General features: G+C 43.4%; 1 protein-coding gene across 1 annotated transcript in view; it reads right to left on the reverse strand.

Annotated features, from left to right (window-relative positions):
- Positions 1-2,650: 2,650 nt before the first annotated feature.
- gon4lb (gon-4 like b) overlaps positions 2,651-19,544 on the reverse strand; it is an 87,848-nt gene continuing 70,954 nt past the window's right edge. The window contains exons 26-32 of the mRNA XM_084336546.1: positions 18,825-18,968; positions 18,128-18,466; positions 13,894-14,004; positions 10,662-11,169; positions 5,905-6,214; positions 4,829-4,931; positions 2,651-3,930 (exon numbers count right to left, since the gene is read on the reverse strand). Of these exons, the coding sequence (XP_084192672.1) occupies positions 3,790-3,930; positions 4,829-4,931; positions 5,905-6,214; positions 10,662-11,169; positions 13,894-14,004; positions 18,128-18,466; positions 18,825-18,968 (1,656 nt within the window). The 3' untranslated portion in view covers positions 2,651-3,789. The remainder of the gene's footprint in view (positions 3,931-4,828; positions 4,932-5,904; positions 6,215-10,661; positions 11,170-13,893; positions 14,005-18,127; positions 18,467-18,824; positions 18,969-19,544) is intronic.

Genomic DNA, 19,544 nt, shown 5'->3' on the forward strand with positions numbered 1-19,544 from the left:
ATAACGCTGAATCTTACCGTGGCTTCCTTGCGCCGCTGGCAGATGAGCGTGGAACAGAATTTTTTCTATTATGGGATGGAGAAATGCCCGATCCATTTCCAGGTTGTATAATAGTATATACGTCCAAATCATGTTGTTTTTTCGAGTTATTTGCACCGATCGATGTTCACTGTGTCAATACGGAGTCTCTCTAACGATAGCGAGTGGCCGGACCACATATGGATGAGCACTACCGGTTCAAAGGTTAATTTCCGGTTGGCGATCTGCCGATCGGCCACCAGATGGCGAACCGCTAGAGAGTTGAGGAGATCAGCAGTGTGTCTCAGGGCTCCGGAAAGGAAATATGATTTCGATGACAGATTTTTTAAATATTGACATCAAAGACGAGTTACGGCGTCTTCGGCAGAATGAGCATGGCTAGGAATGACGTGAAAACTCGTCCGCGGCGATCATAGTGTTAATGTTTATTATGGTTATATGTATGTAAATCAGACGGAGATAGCAGAGGCTACAACCACAAATATTATTTTATGTGACATGGGTAGAACGGGAAAACAATTGGAAAAGAAATATGACACAAGTTAAGGGTATAAAAATGATGTCGTTAAATGTGAATGGTACGAATAATCCGATCAAGAGGAGTAAGGTGATGACAAAACTTAAGAAAGAGGAGGCGCAGGTCATCTTCTTACAAGAAACACATCTAATATCACAAGAACATGAAAAGCTGAAGATTCGGGTATGAAAATCTTTTTAAAAAGAACCCTAGAAGAGGAGTAGCTATACTAATTAAGACCACAGTGAAGTTTGAAATGATCAGGGAAATAAGGGATAAAGAGGTGAGGTATGTAATGGTCAAGGGGAAAATGGAAGGTCAAATGGTAACATTAGTGAATGTGTATGCTCCACCAGACAGTGAGAAATATCTATTTGAAACACATTTTTTTTTTTATCTACTTTTTCTCCCATTTTCTATTTTTCACCCATCCCAATTTCGTATTGTCCAATTCTACCCTCCCCTGTCTTGAACGCTGTTAGGCCATGCCTCCCACAGGTCGGCTGCTATGTGGACCAAGCCTTGCATCACGTGTCCCCTCCGGTACACGAGGAGGCAGCTGTCGCATCTTTTCACCTGTACAGCGTGATCTCTCAGCGGCGAGGGTCTGCGTGGGAGGGAGACGCCGCCCTCGTTGCTTCCTGATTCTGCTGCGCAGGCGCACCAACCGACCTGTAGGAGTCGCTGTCCAAAACGTCCGATCAGCACAGCACAGCTTAGAACGGTAGCATGCTGGTGCAATGTGAATTATGAAGCCAAATGGAAAGATATAGAAAACAAAAGAGAGGGATTCAAAGTGCAGGCACTGATAGGAGATAAGGAACTGTTCAGAAGACAGGAACAACTATTAGACCCAATTACCAAATTCACTATAAACCTATGGAACACAATAGTAAAGAAATACAAGCTAGAAAAAGAATCCAAGATACTGAGATGGATAACACACGACAACAAATTCAAACCAGGGATAGAAGAACATGGGTTCAAAAGATGGGAAGGGGGGGGGGGGGGGGGGATAACAGCAATATGTACAATGAAAGGAGGGGAGATGCAGACTCTACAAAAATTGAAAGAAAGATTCGGACTAGAGAATAGGGACCACTTTAGATATTTACAGATTAGAGACTACTATAACAAGGAAATAAAGCAAGACAGAGACAAAGAACAGAATGGGGTAATTAAGATAATGGTAAAATCATACGAAGGAAGGAAGGGTAGGGTGATATCAGCACTATATCAGGCAATAATGGACAGTAAGGGAAATACAACATTGTATATAAAAGAAAAGTGGGAGAAAGAGTTAGAAATAGAGATAAGGAAGGAATGGTATAACACATGTAAGACACAACAATCAACCACAGGATCAAGGATATGGAGGGAGTTTGGGTGGAAAAAACATAATTAGATTCTTTATAACACCAGAAATACAGGGCAATTAAACACCAGCAAAGAAACTATGCTGGAGGGAGTGTGGACAAGAAATAGCAAACCACACACACATATTCTGGAGATGTCAGAAAATAAGGCACTACTGGGAAGAGATAGGAGAGATAATAAATGAAATAATAGGATACGAAATACCCCAGGAAGGCCAAGTGTTGTATCTGGGGAACCTATGACAGGAAGGAATTCAAGGGGAAGACAAATACTTGATTAAGATACTAATAGTGGCAGCCAAAAAAGCTTTAACTAAACTGTGGTACAGGGTAGAAGTGCCGACGAAGGACCAATGGATAGATAGTAGAGGGGATACAGGAAATGGAGAGAATCACACATATGCTGAGGCTGCAAGAAGAGAAGTTTGAATTGAAATGGGAAAAGTGGGAAGAATATAGGAGGGGAAGGAACGACATCACAGGGGATTGAAAAGGATACAAGGAAATGATGAAAAATTTAAATAAAGGATGCAAATATAGAATGGACCGAAGGACCCATGCCACACTTTTTCTTTTCTCATTTTTGTATATCTGTTTTATTTGTATTTCTTGTTGATGAGTCTTTATCATTTTGTATGTGGAAATGTATTGTCTATGTATGTTGTTGAAAAAATGAAAATAAAAACTTAAGTTAAAAAAAAAAAAAATGTATGCGTTATTTATTATCCTGTTTGTTAATTAATGTGTTGTTAGTTTTTATATTCACAGCACTGTAAAAGCCATGTATGAAAGCGTAGACTCGGATAGAAAAAACTGGTTTAATATGTACAAAATAGATCCGTTACTCACTTACTCGTGTCCAACTTAACTTAATACATATATATATAACAGTCCTCAATGACTGAACCCTATAGGCCTACAGTACCCAATACATCCTAGCATTTACAATACTGGTTCATATTTACACAATAGTATAGTAAAATAAACTTTGTCCTTCTTTAGCCTCTTGCTGATACAGTAGATTCTAATGACTAACTTCATGAAAACCAATCTTCTTAGTTTAGAGGTAGTCACAATCAATATTGCAGAGCCACGCTGCCCTACAAAGGCTAACAGCCGTAACTACGCCAACACTGAAACTGAGAAAAAGTACTTCAAAGTTTGTTGACTGTCTTATTAAATACATATTGATGAAGTAATTTTTATGCCTAAAAACACTAATGATTTGACCTATTACCTCATAATATAGATACAGATATGACTTTGATATAATGTACATTTTGCAACAATTTCTTCAGTAGAACACATCTGCTTATACTGAACTTCTTCTTTTGTAAAACTTCATGGTTTTTGAAGGTTAAAACACTTGACCTATTGGATTGTACTGGAACCTGGTGAGAGGATGCAACACGGTGTTAAGTTCCTTAATACTAGAGTGATTAGGGAAATGATGGCTTGTACTAATTAACATTATGCCAGACAATAATAAATAAATAATAATAGAGCCTGGGTTCAGTACTAGTCAACACCACAACATTTAAATAGAGCCTGGGTTCAGTACTAGTCAACACCACAATGTTTAAACTTTAAATACATATACTTGGTTAAAAAAAAAAATTTAACCCATCCTTTAAGTCTCAGGGGAAAACCACATCCATTTAAAAAAACAGAAATGTCATTAACATGGCTCTTTTGCGTTTGTTTTTAATGGCTGCTGCCATTTTAAAATGTACATACATTTTTCAACATACAAGATCTTGCTGGTCTTAGCTTTTTCTGACTTCCTACAGTAGGGTGCAGTGGAAAGGTAATGTCTCCGTTTTGTCCATGATTGGAGTTAGTTTCATTCTTTTCATTTCATTCCTGCTCCTCATCAGTGTTGGCCTGTGGCTCAGTGGGCGGGGCCTCGTCCTCAGTGGGCGGGGCCTCGTCTTCAGAGCTCGCCTGACGGGCAGCTGTGTGAAACAGGCGCATCAAGTCCCGAAACCTGCGAGACACCTGGAGACAAGAAACATCAGGTTACTTTATGAAATAGATTATAGAACATAAAGGAACGGAATTCACTGTGGTGCTGAACAAGGTTTTGTACACCCTTAGTTTATACATACCCAGCTACCCTTAGTTTATATGTTTCTTTTTAGGACAGACTGGCTGATAGCGGGACGGCCCAACAGACCAAACCTATACCAGCTCCTAGTCACAGCTATACCAGCTCCTAGTCACAGCTATACCAGCCCCTAGTCACAGCTATACCAGCTCCTAGTCACAGCTATACCAGCTCCTAGTCACAGCTATACCAGCTCCTAGTCACAGCTATACCAGCCCCTAGTCACAGCTATACCAGCCCCTAGTCACAGCTATACCAGCTCCTAGTCACAGCTATACCAGCTCCTAGTCACAGCTATACCAGCTCCTAGTCACAGCTATACCAGCTCCTAGTCACAGCTATACCAGCCCCTAGTCACAGCTATACCAGCCCCTAGTCACAGCTATACCAGCTCCTAGTCACAGCTATACCAGCTCCTAGTCACAGCTATACCAGCCCCTAGTCACAGCTATACCAGCTCCTAGTCACAGCTATACCAGCTCCTAGTCACAGCTATACCAGCTCCTAGTCACAGCTATACCAGCTCCTAGTCACAGCTATACCAGCCCCTAGTCACAGCTATACCAGCTCCTAGTCACAGCTATACCAGCTCCTAGTCACAGCTATACCAGCTCCTAGTCACAGCTATACCAGCCCCTAGTCACAGCTATACCAGCTGCTGGGCACAGATACATTGTGTAAGAGAGTGCTAGTAGAAGAGTATTCGTATTACAGAACTTGATGCCTTTCTAAACTAGGTTTCATCACATGATCTGATCAGTTATGAAAGGAGATGTACTTGTTATTTACCTCACTTGGGGTCTTGTTCCCCAGCTGAGCAGAAACAGCCTGAAAGGTGCTCTGGTTCGCCCCCTCCTGCTGGCAGGTGGTTAAAATGACACGGTCCGCTTCCCTGAAAGACAAACTCAAGATTACAATCTGGTTTACATAACAGTGTAGGCTTTATTATTATTAATAATAATAATCTGAATTTGTATAGCACTTTCATACAAGAATTGCAGCCCAAAGTGCTTCACAACAGTAACAATAGACATAAAATGAGTATTAAAATAGACAATAAAAGTAGTGCAGAGAATAAGAAAAAGGGTAAAAACAATGCAGGTAATAAAACACTTTGTTGTCTTTTGGAGGCTCCTCCACCAGCTACATTAACCCTTTCACTACCACACTACAGACGGTTAACCCTTTCACTACCACACTACAGACAGTTAACCCTTTCACTACCACCCTGCAGAAGGTTAACCCATTCACTACCACCCTACAGAAGGTTAACCCTTTCACTACCACACTACAGAAGGTTAACCCATTCACTACATACGGTTAACCCTTTCACTACCACACTACAGAAGGGTTAACCTTTCACTACCACACTACAGACGGTTAACCCTTTCACTACCACACTACATAGGGGTTAACGCTTTCACTACCACACTACAGAAGGTTAACCTTTCACTACCACGCAACAGAAGGTTAACCCTTTCACTACCACGCTACAGAAGGGTTAACCTTTCACTACCACACTAGACTGTTAACCTTTTACTACCACACTACAGACGGTTAACCTTTCACTACCACACTGTGGTAGTGAAAGGGTTAACCTTCTGTAGTGTGGTTGTGAAAGGGTTAACCCTTTGTCACATGGCAGTGAAAGGGTTAACCTCCTGTATTGTCGCAGTGAAAGGGTTAACCCTTTCAGTAGTGTGGCAGTGAAAGGGTTGACACAGATCAGTAGTAAATGGTTGCAATGTTTTTGGGGCCACGTAGTTGACAAGAGAATTGGCAATGTATGCCGTTTCGAAAAGATGGGACCTGGGCTCCGTGATCCTCCCGTTTAGTGAAATGCATCGACTGAAACCCCTCCCTACCTCGTCCAGAGGATGACCTTCTCCCCGCTGGCGGTGAGGGAGATGTTCTTGGCACAGACCGGAGGCTCCACAGGGGGGCTGGGGCGAGGCTGCTGCTGTGGGGGGATGAGACCGTCCAGCCATCGGGAGGAGGAGGAGGAGGCCCCGTCCCCAGATGTGTCCCCGTCCCCGCGGCCAGTCTTCGGCGGCGGGCTGCATCGTTCTTTTTGGTCCTCGCCCTCCATTTCCCGTTCAACCTCCTCCTCCGCCTCCTCCTCCTCCTCCTTGCCTTCTTCCTGGGGGCCGCGGTCCCGCGAAGACACACAGTGTCCTGTTGAAAACACATCCTGTTGGCTTAGTTTCACAAAAGTTCACTTATTTTTTCTCCGTTTCTCTGCAAACTGCAATATCATTTGTGCCCAACGTCAGCCCAATTGGTTGAACCCTAGTCTCACGTATTCTGCCCGAGGTCTGGAACTTTACCTGAGGTCTGGAACTTTACCTGAGGTCTGTATTCTACCTGAGGTCTGTATTCTACCTGAGGTCTGTATTCTGCCCGAGGTCTGTATTCTGCCCGAGGTCTGTATTCTACCTGAGGTCTGGAACTTTACCTGAGGTCTGTATTCTACCTGAGGTCTGGAACTTTACCTGAGGTCTGTATTCTACCTGAGGTCTGGAACTTTACCTGAGGTCTGTATTCTACCTGAGGTCTGGAACTTTACCTGAGGTCTGTATTCTACCTGAGGTCTGTATTCTACCTGAGGTCTGGAACTTTACCTGAGGTCTGTATTCTACCTGAGGTCTGTATTCTACCTGAGGTCTGGAACTTTACCTGAGGTCTGTATTCTACCTGAGGTCTGTATTCTACCTAAGGTCTGGAACTTTACCTGAGGTCTGGAACTTTACCTGAGGTCTGGAACTTTACCTGAGGTCTGGAACTTTACCTGAGGTCTGTATTCTGCCTGAGGTCTGTATTCTACCTGAGGTCTGGAACTTTACCTGAGGTCTGGAACTTTACCTAAGGTCTGTATTCTACCTGAGGTCTGGAACTTTACCTGAGGTCTGGAACTTTACCTGAGGTCTGTATTCTACCTGAGGTCTGGAACTTTACCTGAGGTCTGTATTCTACCTGAGGTCTGGAACTTTACCTGAGGTCTGTATTCTACCTGAGGTCTGGAACTTTACCTGAGGTCTGTATTCTACCTGAGGCCTGGAACTTTACCTGAGGTCTGTATTCTACCTGAGGTCTGGAACTTTACCTGAGGTCTGTATTCTACCTGAGGTCTGGAACTTTACCTGAGGTCTGTATTCTAACTGAGGTCTGGAACTTTACCTGAGGTGTGTATTCTACCTGAGGTCTGGAACTTTACCTGAGGTCTGGAACTTTACCTGAGGTCTGTATTCTACCTGAGGTCTGGAACTTTACCTGAGGTCTGTATTCTACATGAGGACTGGTATTCTACATGAGGTCTGGTATTCTACATGAGGTCTGGAACTTTACCTGAGGTCTGGAACTTTACCTGAGGTCTGTATTCTGCCCGAGGTCTGGAACTTTACCTGAGGTCTGTATTCTACCTGAGGTCTGGAACTTTACCTGAGGTCTGGAACTTTACCTAAGGTCTGGAACTTTACCTGAGGTCTGGAACTTTACCTAAGGTCTGGAACTTTACCTGAGGTCTGGAACTTTACCTGAGGTCTGGAACTTTACCTGAGGTCTGGAACTTTACCTGAGGTCTGTATTCTACCTGAGGTCTGGAACTTTACCTGAGGTCTGGAACTTTACCTGAGGTCTGTATTCTACCTGAGGTCTGGAACTTTACCTGAGGTCTGTATTCTACCTGAGGTCTGGAACTTTACCTGAGGTCTGGAACTTTACCTGAGGTCTGGAACTTTACCTGAGGTCTGGAACTTTACCTAAGGTCTGTATTCTACCTGAGGTCTGGAACTTTACCTGAGGTCTGGAACTTTACCTGAGGTCTGTATTCTACCTGAGGTCTGGAACTTTACCTGAGGTCTGTATTCTACATGAGGACTGGTATTCTACATGAGGTCTGGTATTCTACATGAGGTCTGGAACTTTACCTGAGGTCTGGAACTTTACCTGAGGTCTGTATTCTACCTGAGGTCTGGAACTTTACCTGAGGTCTGGAACTTTACCTAAGGTCTGGAACTTTACCTGAGGTCTGGAACTTTACCTGAGGTCTGTATTCTGCCAGAGGTCTGGAACTTTACCTGAGGTCTGTATTCTACCTGAGGTCTGGAACTTTACCTGAGGTCTGTATTCTACCTGAGGTCTGGAACTTTACCTGAGGTCTGTATTCTACCTGAGGTCTGGAACTTTACCTGAGGTCTGTATTCTACCTGAGGCCTGGAACTTTACCTGAGGTCTGTATTCTACCTGAGGTCTGGAACTTTACCTGAGGTCTGTATTCTACCTGAGGTCTGGAACTTTACCTGAGGTCTGTATTCTACCTGAGGTCTGGAACTTTACCTGAGGTCTGGAACTTTACCTGAGGTCTGTATTCTACCTGAGGTCTGGAACTTTACCTGAGGTCTGTATTCTACATGAGGACTGGTATTCTACATGAGGTCTGGTATTCTACATGAGGTCTGGTATTCTACATGAGGTCTGGTATTCTACATGAGGTCTGGTATTCTACATGAGGTCTGGTACTTTACCTGAGGTCTGGAACTTTACCTAAGGTCTGGAACTTTACCTGAGGTCTGGAACTTTACCTGAGGTCTGTATTCTGCCCGAGGTCTGGAACTTTACCTGAGGTCTGTATTCTACCTGAGGTCTGGAACTTTACCTGAGGTCTGTATTCTACCTGAGGTCTGGAACTTTACCTGAGGTCTGTATTCTACCTGAGGTCTGGAACTTTACCTGAGGTCTGTATTCTACCTGAGGCCTGGAACTTTACCTGAGGTCTGTATTCTACCTGAGGTCTGGAACTTTACCTGAGGTCTGTATTCTACCTGAGGTCTGGAACTTTACCTGAGGTCTGTATTCTACCTGAGGTCTGGAACTTTACCTGAGGTCTGGAACTTTACCTGAGGTCTGTATTCTACCTGAGGTCTGGAACTTTACCTGAGGTCTGTATTCTACATGAGGACTGGTATTCTACATGAGGTCTGGTATTCTACATGAGGTCTGGTATTCTACATGAGGTCTGGTATTCTACATGAGGTCTGGTATTCTACATGAGGTCTGGTATTCTACATGATGTCTGGTATTCTACATGAGGTCTGGTATTCTACCTGAGGTCTGGTATTCTACCTGAGGTCTGGTATTCTACCTGAGGTCTGGTATTCTACATGAGGACTGGCATTCTGAGGTCTGGCATTCTACATGCAGGGATGTGATTGCGCCTTAAGAAAAAAACCTGAACATTTTCGAAACCATTCTTTTTTCTTTGAAATAAACAAACACTGAACTGTTCACAGGGAAGAGGAAGGTGGGAGAGGGACAAAGAAAATGAATAAAATCTCTCTCTCTAACCTCCAGGTATCTCTCTCTAACCTCCAGGTATCTCTCTCTAACCTCCAGATATCCCCTTCTCTCTCTCTCTAACCTCCAGGTTAAGGTGAGTATAAAGAATAAATACAAGGTGATAAAATGCTGAAAGCTATGAGTGACACAATTATTAAGCATAGCTAAATGATTTTTTTTACAGTTAATTAAATAACGTTACATTCGGTCCAATATTTGTGAAGGATTCGGCCGAATCCCGAACCATAAAAAAAAGGACCAAATCCAGCGAATCCGCATTGCTAATTATTATAATATAACGTAACGTTACATGTTAAAAAGTATAGTCCCGTTTTTCATGCCCATGATCTCCCAGACGTCTCCCGGTGGTTGGTTTTGTTGTAACGTTAGCTAGCTAGCTATTCGAGATGTTAGTTAGCCTAACTTACCTCAGGGTACACAGGAAATTTTTTAGAAAGTACTAGTACACAGACACACAAGTGTGGTTATGAAGACAGCAGACACTACAGTGATGGCGCAAGCACACACACACACCCTGGTTGTCGCGTAAATAACGTTCTGATTAACAAACAAAGTCATTAGTTGTGGCATTCACGTTACCTAGATTGATCAATAGTAATATATGCCATAGCTGCATTTATGGGTAAAATGTAAACGCATTCAAAATATGTACATTTGTCATACATGGAAAGCGAGCGGCACGAGCAAGCACGCACACACACACACAGTGGTTGTCGTGTAAATAACGTTCCGATTAACAAACGCATTCGTCACGTTACCTAGATTTATCAATAGCAATAGTAATATATATGTTTCTTTAGACTAGAATAAGTCAAATGAACTTACTGTCTCGGAAAAGTTGCCGCCCGCAGGTTAGTATTGTTGAGTCAAGTTTACTCTCGTGTAGAGCAGCTAGAGAGCAATGGCCGCCTTTCAGAAAACTAAAAACACAAATCGCTGCTTCCCATTGGTGCTGAGCACAGCAGAGGCGGGGAAAAAGCAAATAGCCGCTTCTCATTGGTGCTGAGCACAGCAGAGGCGGGTGAAAGCGCTGTAAGCTTCGGAACAGCCTCGCCTTCTGGTTGGTTGCATTTGGCTGCTTTCTAAAAAGCGGGTTCCGCGGCTCAATATTGACCATGACGACCCCCCCCCCCCCCCCCCCCCCCCCCCCAAATGTTTTTATTACTTTTCTGCATGATTCACGTGAGTCACTATTTTAAGTCAGAAAAACGGAATTCGGGCGGCAAAGTGGCGCAATGGGCAAAAAAGATAAATAACTTCAACATACCTGACTGTGTACTGTTGCGCCTGCTGTGTACTTCATATTTTATTTCATCCAGCTCTTTCTCCTCCTCCCTTCCGTCATCCTTATCCTCTATGACAGGCTGAGCATGCTGCTCTGTTGAGGGACTGGCAGGCAGGTTGTCCATAGGGTCTGCTGAGGGACTGGCAGGCAGGTTGTCCATAGGGTCTGCTGTGGGGCTGGCTGGCAGGTTGTCCATAGGGTCTGCTGAGGGACTGGCAGGGAGGTTGTCCATAGGGTCTGCTGAGGGACTGGCAGGCAGGTTGTCCATAGGGTCTGCTGAGGGACTGGCAGGCAGGTTGTCCATAGGGTCTGCTGTGGGGCTGGCTGGCAGGTTTTCCATAGGGTCTGCTGTGGGACTGGCAGGCAGGTTGTCCATAGGGTCTGCTGAGGGACTGGCAGGCAGGTTGTCCATAGGGTCTGCCGTGGGGCTCACTGGCAGGTTGTACATGGGGTCAAGGCTCTTCATCGCCCTGGAAACAGCATCTGAGCCCTGGGGGAGGGGGGGTGAATGTTCAATATCGTAACGTACATAAATGACAAAATCACAATTACATCACCTCCACTCATGATGTACAAGATAATAATAATGTTCCTCGACACTCGTTACATGCAATTCCACAGAAGTGATCACAGCGGCAATTAACCAGAACCCTAGCCCTATTAGCTACTTATGGGGTCAAGTTCCTGTCAGTACTAGCTGAAGTCTGAGTGAGGACAACTGAAATCTACTCCACAAAGCACACTCACTTCAGCTAGTACTGACAGGAACTTGACCCCATTGACTTTACAATGGTTTGTGGCTAATTATCCAAAGCTAGTATGAGGAACAGCATGGACTCTACTGATCAACATCATCATTGTGAAAGATATGACTGGTTTTCCTTATGATTATAACAGGATAAGTACGTACGAAAATACCTTTATTTAGGCATGTGCCGGTATGACATTTTGAAGGTATGATAACCTTGGGCAAAAATACCCCGGTTCACGGTATATCACGGTATTCGGTAAAAAAAATTAAAAAAGATTTCCCATTGAACAAAACATCTTTTATTACAGTGCACAAATCAGCTTTTCTGTAAGTGTTATTTATGAATGTGTGAAGACTGTCTGTATTACACAGAGGGAACTGTATGTAATACAGACAGAAAGTGCGACCACTTTCAAACTAAGTACAGAATAAAAAATACTTCCAAATAAACGTTCATGATTATGAATAGGACTATGTAGGCTACATGTCAAAAGGGCAATACGTTTTGTTAATGTAATGTAATCTACTTGCACAGATGTATGTTATATAGTCTAGTACTATTCTTACTGGATTAAACATACATTTAAACAATCAATCTTTTGTGGAAGATCAACAACTCTAACAACCACCCACGGAACTATGTGTAAGGGTTCCACACGGACCATATTGTTTGTTACTTTCCTGTCAGCACACTAGCTCAACGTCAACAGTTTAACATTAAGTTAATAAATGTTTAGCGTCGTCTTTCGACATCCCGCCTCAGACTCCTATCCTTCTCATGATTATGAATATGTAACGGAACGTAGGCCAATCTCGCTAATGTTAGTCGACCGAAATCAATTAGCAACATGATTCACCGGTACTACTAGCTAGCTGGCTAACTAGCTAACGTTAACTAGCTCCCGTCAAAACGAACAGGTTGGTATGGCCATTGCGTTATTTATATTTGACATTAGCTATTTATGGGTGGAATATTCTGATTCTAGCTCACTAGATCAGTCACATTAAACTTTCTTTGTCTATAGCTTGCTAGATATGTAGCTAACGTTAGCTAGGCTAACGAAGCTGTAGCTAACGTTACTGTCCATGCAAACCACACGTTGAAGGGCTAACGTTAGCTCACGTTAATTACCCCCGTGTATTGAGCATTATTTTCAGATAACTAACAGCACACCACATCATGTATGATCCATTACAGCTAACTAGTTTAAAGTTAGCTATGGCCTGCAAAGTCGTGTAGAGGTTAACAGCTCAGGCAAGGTTATAGCTTGCCGGTGATAGCGCTTGGGTTATGTCGGGTTCTGACAGAGCAGAGAACAACATCGGAGAGAGAAAGGTGGCCCTCCTGATGGAGGGTTGGGGGAGGGGAGAGAGCGAGCTAGAGAGAGTGAACGACGAGAGAGAGAAAGAGACAGATAGGGTTGGGCATCGTTTGGATTTGAACGATTCTGATTCTCCATTTCGATTCCTGTTCTAAACGATTCTCGATTCCGATTCTTTGAGGTGCAGGTCAAAACAGGTCACAGCTTATTTCGCAGGAGAAAAAATATATTTGAAAAATCCTTTATTTTTATTTTTTCATACTATTCACATCGTCAGTTGACTTGATAGTTTAATTTGGTTGCTGTACTGTAACTAAGGTACTCAATTATGCAACTTCAAAATTCAATAACTGTAAAACTGAAAAGGCATATATGTACATGAAACTCTTAACTTAATAAACTGAAACCTACTGAAATAACATTGCAAGTTGGCAGCAGTCTAAAAAACAAAGAGCTGCAGCCCAGGTGGGTGTTGAGATATGAAACAAAATAAAACAAAGTCATGCAACAAATTAATAATAATAAATTAAAAGAAATGTATTAAAAAAAGAAGGAAGTTCTCGGTGCCCAACCCTAGAGACAGATACAGATATTTTCTTAGCTTTTCTTAAGACTTTAGTTTTTTCTCCTTCATTTCATTCTGTATTAGACCTCCGTTTATGTAAATAAACAATCCTTTTTGATATAAACAGTCAGATTCAGCGTACGATTGTTCAAAATGCACCAGGGGAGAGATAGGGGTGTCTTAGGCAGTAAGCTGTGGGAGTACGAATTCCACCACAAACGATTGCCTCGATGAACGAAACAACACAATACAGAGGGCAGATACAACATGGACAGAGGCGATGAGAGGCTGATAACGATCGACAACCAGGCTGAAACACCGTAATCCTACAGTTGGTACGTAGAAAATAGGGCCAGGGTTCCCCAAATCACAACTATCCCTTTAAGAAATATTGTGACACAATAAAGTGAATATTTTCCTTTCATCCCCCATCCACCTATGCAACAGCCAAGCACACATACAAATTGCTGCCTTTTCAAAAATAATCAGACATTTTCCTGTCCAATCCCTTTCACACAGACATGTAAAAAATTATTGTGAGAAATACAATAATATTAAAATAAATAAATAAACAACCTTGCTGCAGTGGCAGCGAGTGCATCCTTTCCTCTTGTGTTTGCGAAGCTTTGCGTCCTGATTGGTCTCATGGCAGAGGCAGGAACAGTCTTTATCCGACCAATCACATTCCTAAGAGCGCCAAAACAGGCCATTCAGAATTAAACAACACACACACAATTACAATTGTCGTCTAAAAATGCTGCATTTGGTCAATTCTGGTCAAACTTGGCAACTGGTAAATATATCCACAGTCATGTTGGGACTCTGAAACCCTACTAGCATATGCATGCATTTTATTTAATGTTTCGAGTCGACCCATGACTAGGCAAACAATAGTAAAACTCAACTGATCCTGAATACCATAACGCATGTTGATTCTATTGTGATTGTATTCCATAAGAATGCACACAGAAATAACACCAAACAAGACAAAATGCTAAATTGCACATGAGTGATGCTGGACTTATTCCATCTTTTCTCAGGAAACTATTCTGCAGCCAAAAATAACCTTAACACATTGACTGCCAGTCAGCAGGGGGCACTGTGGGCCGTCAGTTCCAGTGCTATGTTCAATGAGGAGAATGCCGTGTTTGCAGTGCTAAAAACTATATTAAATATTATAGCTATGGATCTAATAACGTTGTCGATTGTCAGTTTATTCCAGTCAACATGCAAAAAACAGATAATTTTTTCATGCGTACATTTCCGTTTTATACCGTGGTGAATATGAGTATAGTTTGAGTGATTCTGAGTAGGGATGTTCGATATCCGATACCGATATCAACCGATACCGATATATGCAGGGTCCCCCCCCCCCCCAAAAACGGAATAATTTCAGGTAATTAACATTACATATCTTTTTCTTTTTTTTTTATCATCTTTTTTCCTCCTTTTTCCGTTTTTCTCCCATCCCAATGTTAGTCGTTATGCCAATTCCCAATCTCCTTCCTGGTCGTTGCGCACTCTACCCCCTACCATCGGTCCGGGAGGGCAGAGACTATCACATGCTTCCTCCGACACATGTGTACCCAGCCCACCACTTCTTTTCACCTGGCAGCGCGGACTCTCACTGGGAGAGTGTAACGTGTGGAATGTCACACTACCTCTCTTAGATCCTTCCCTTGCTGTGCAGGCGCCCCGACCGAACTGTATGAGTCGCTGTTTACAACGACCAGGACCCACCCTCGCCGGGTTTCCCCCCCTCTAACACTGCCAATTGTGTTAGTATGGACGGTCGGCCAACCCGGAAGCACCACAGCTGGATTCGATCCCACTGTCTCTGTGGTGGTAGACAGACGCTTAGTCCGCTGCACTACCAGGCCGCCATCTCTTGTCGTGGAATTAACACAACATTATGCATACTTTGACAATAAATAAAATAATAATTTGTTCTTACATGCTTGCCTGGGTAAATAAAGCTTAAATAAATGTAAAAATAAATAAATAAATAAATAAAAAAGATTTTTGAAAACAGATAGATATTTTTCGATATTACATTTTAATGCCAATATCGGCCGATAATATCGGTAGGCCGATAATATCGGACATCCATAATTCTGAGTGATCCCAGGAAAAGACGCAAAAACTGCGTTTGTGTAATTCAATAAACACGTTGCCATTCCTCGCTTGGATCAACAATCAATCTGAAATCAACGCTAGATTATCGGTATTATCTTTCATCATGCACACAATCATTACATCAGTGTTCCATTTTATTTTCAACTTGTTAATCTTCACAAACACTGAAGAGATGTTTTGCAGCATGTTAAAAGCCTGTGTACAGTAGGCCTATGTGTAACTTTTTACTTGTTCAGTGAGAGAAATCCAGTCTGGCTTGGGCTTGAACAAGTGCATTGAAATCTGGCTGCATATCTGAGGTGGATATGCGAAGGCCATCTGAGAGGTGATCATCAGTGATAGAGGATCTGTATCTGGATTTGTTGAACTTCATCACTGAGAATGTCTGTTCACATAATGTAGGCAGATCCAAAGCTGTGGGATGTCTTTTCCTTTCTTCACACAGAACTTGCACAGAACTCCCGAATCTCCTCTCTCAGGTCCCAGAAAATGTTCAGCACTTTGCCCAGGCTAAGCCACCTGACAGATGTGTGGTAGCTTATGTCACGGTGTTCAGTGTCTGTTTCCTCCAAAAGTGCAACAAACTGTCTGTGATTCAATGCTCTCGCCCTGATGAAGTTAACTACTTTAGTTACAACATCAACAACATGATTAATTTTTAACACTGACTTACACAACACCTCCTGATGTATAATACAATGCAAACATGTCAATTTCTGCCCAGGGTTAATTTCTGTCACTTTATCCTGCATTCTCTTCAAAAGTCCAACATTTTTCCCCGTCAGGTTTGGACAACCATCCGTTGTCACACCAGCCAGCTTGTCCCATTTAAGTCTCAACTTGTCCAAACATGCATTTACGTCCATGAACAAATCACTCCCGGTTGTTGTCCCCTTCATTGACTGCATGGCTGCCAGCTCCTCCGTGATTTTAAAGTCTGCAGTTATCCCACGTAAGAAGATGAGCAGCTGGGCAGTGTCACGTACATCGCAGCTCTCATCCAGAGCCAGGGGAAAATAGTCAAAGTTGACCGCTCTGTTCTTCAGCTGAAGCTCCAGATTTTGTGCGATGTCCTCAACTCTCCTCGTTACAGTGCGTCAGGAGAGGGGCACGTTCTCAAATACGCCTTTTTTCTCCGGGCATATTAGTGCTGCAGAGTCCAACAAACACTCTTTAATAAACTCTCAGTCAGAAAAACACTTACTTCTTCTGGCGATTTTGTGGGATATGACATAACTTGTCTTGACAGCTGCTTCTCTGGGTGCGCAAAGTTTTGTAAAAAGTCCTTGTTGGTTTTGCAGTTTAGCAAGTAAAGCATCAGACTCCCTCGCTCTCTCTTCATCCGACAAGTTGTTGCATTTCTCTTCATGTTTGGTCACGTAGTGGCGATTCAAATTGTAATCTTTGAATACGGCGACCTGTGTACCACAAACTAAACACACCGCGTTACCTTTGACTTCTGTAAATAAATATTTAGCAGTCGATATCTTGTTGAAAACGCGGCATTCGGTATCTACTTTTCTTTTCTTGGCGTGAGCTGGCATTTCGATCGTTAGCTGCAGGCAGTGGTACAGTGGTGACTGGTGAGTTTAATGCTCTTTTAATACAGTGTGTGAGGACGTATTTTATCACACCTGATGACGTATTTGAACACACCTGGCGACCTGAGCTATTGTTATGCAAAGTAGCCAGGTGTCGAGTGGAGCGCATTCGGGAGTGCGGACTTGCGGCGTGCCCCTGCTCAAAGAAGTTTGGTACGCTGTTCTGATTGGCCGCGGGCCGGACACGGATGCCCAAAGGGCCGGACGTGGCCCGCAGGCCGTAAATTGCCCAGGTCTGATCTACGGGAACGGCACAGAAAGTGTTAAAGGTGCTATAGATAACATTCAGCCACTAGATGTCGCACTAGAGCACCAACATGTAATTCATCCAATAAGGTGCATTCCACATGGGGAAATGGGAAGTAGGGAGGGGATACATGCAATATGTAAACAACAACATTCATTTTGGACCCACCAACATTTTTTAAATGATAGATTCATTCATCAATAATTTCTTTCAGGGAAAAGCAATACTTTTATTCTGCACCTTTCTAAAAGCTCTGTGGATGTATTGTTTTTATTTCTTTATTTTTAAAGGTGCTATAGATAACATTTTATGTAGAGTAATCATTTAATAAAAGGTGCAGAATACTTGGCTCGGTGGGGGGGAGCACCCTGCACTCTCCTCTACTGGGCCAGGCCCAATCAATTCAAGGGACCCGTGTCGCTGGGGCCCGGCTCTGTGTATAGCGGTCCTGGGATATGGGGGAGTCCTATCTCTCGGGGTGGATGGCATGAGGGGGGGGGGTCCCTCTTATGGGGGTCTGGGCTGCTGAACACAGCCTTAGCATAGGGATTCAAGGGACCCATGTCATTGTATTGTTATATGTTTGATGTCGTTTAAAGTGTTATGTTAGTCTAAATGTTGTATGTCTATGTATACCGGTAAGTGTTAAAAAAAATGTAAGACATTTTTTTTTAAAGTGCAGAATAAAAGTATTGCTTTCCCCCCAAAACAATTATTGCTTTTTTAATAAATCTCTTTTTAATGTTGGCTGGTCCACATTTACCAGTTTTATGAGAATCGGACCAAATGCGCTACAATTAACACGGTTCTGTTCATATCCACAAACCCTGTAGATGCCATGGGAGCCGATCTTCCTCCTCCGACTTCGGCCCGACTGAATCTTATGCCCCTCTTCCTCTTCCTCCAGGTCAGGTAGTGTCACTTCTTCAAACCCACAACTTCCTCCTCCTCCTCCTCCTGCTGCTGCTCCTCCTCCTCCTCCTCCTCCCCCAGCCCCTGAGCCAATGCCCTCGGCTCCGTCTGAACCGCCTCCCTCCTCTGGCCAATGAGCCTCCTCAAATTGCCCTGGGCGGGCTGGAGGAGGGCGGAGTTCATCAAAAAATACCCAGAATTCCCCTTGCAGATGTGTGTGGCCTTTCAGGAGGGAAGCCATTTGTGCTTTCAGCTGAGGGAAAAAGGAACAATACTATGAGTTAAGATTAGGGATGTCCGATATTATCGGCCGATATTGGCATTAAAATGTAATATCGGAAATTATCTGTATCGGTAAAAAAATGAACTTCTGAGGAACAAAGTCAATAAGGTGAAGTGTATGAAAGGTATTGAATATGAGTATTTTCTGTAAAGCTCAAAATGCTAAAAAAAATTTGTTCCAAGTGCCCTGGGATGTGATCTGCACAGGCTTCATACAGCTGGTCAAGGGATCTGATCTGATCTGCACAGGCTTCACACAGCTGCTCAAGGGATCTGATCTGATCTGCACATGGTTCATACAGCTGGTGAAGCCAGCGCTGTGTACGTACCTCGTCAATGCTGGCAGGGCTTAGGTTCGGCCCGCCCTGCAGAGCCTTGATGATCTTCTGATAGTGCGAGGGGTTCTCCCCAAAACTGATCTCCAACTGCCGAAGGAAACGCCGGCTGCGTTCAAACGCCTGCTGCTCCTCAAACTGGGACGGCAATGAATGAAGGGAGAAAGGGGAGAAATAAAGGTTCAATCGAGGTTCAGTTCATACTTCATCGTTGATTCAAAGTGGACGTTTGGGACAAATAAAAAAAAGATTCCCTGAAGGCGTTTCTGAGATATCCTGTTCACATAAACATTTTAATTTGTTTCTGTGACTTTGACATGCTGCGCGGTCGAGTTTCTCAAGCCAGCACTGTCACTCACCTATAAGGAAACAACCCCTCAAAACGTACAGAAGGCCTCTCATATCTGTACTCTCTGTCCCTGACATGCTGCGCGGTCAGTCTCATCGGGCCAGCAGTGTCACTCACCTACAAGGAGGCAACTCCTCAAAACTGACTGTTCTATTTTATTCACAAAATATGCTTACTTCATATATGCCTACCACATGTATCTATTGCTATGTTCACCCATCACCATCACAATCACGCGTGATGTCTAACGCCTGTCCCGTCTCCCTGTCTCCCTGTCTTTGGCTGTCTCGGAGTGATGACCGGAGTGCTGGACGTCCCGTGATGACACCCACCCAGGATGCGATCCCCCCTCTGCGTGCCCCCCT

This window comes from Notolepis coatsorum, assembly GCF_963971535.1.
Source record: "Notolepis coatsorum genome assembly, chromosome: 19".
In the NCBI taxonomy this organism is placed as follows: domain Eukaryota; kingdom Metazoa; phylum Chordata; class Actinopteri; order Aulopiformes; family Paralepididae; genus Notolepis; species Notolepis coatsorum.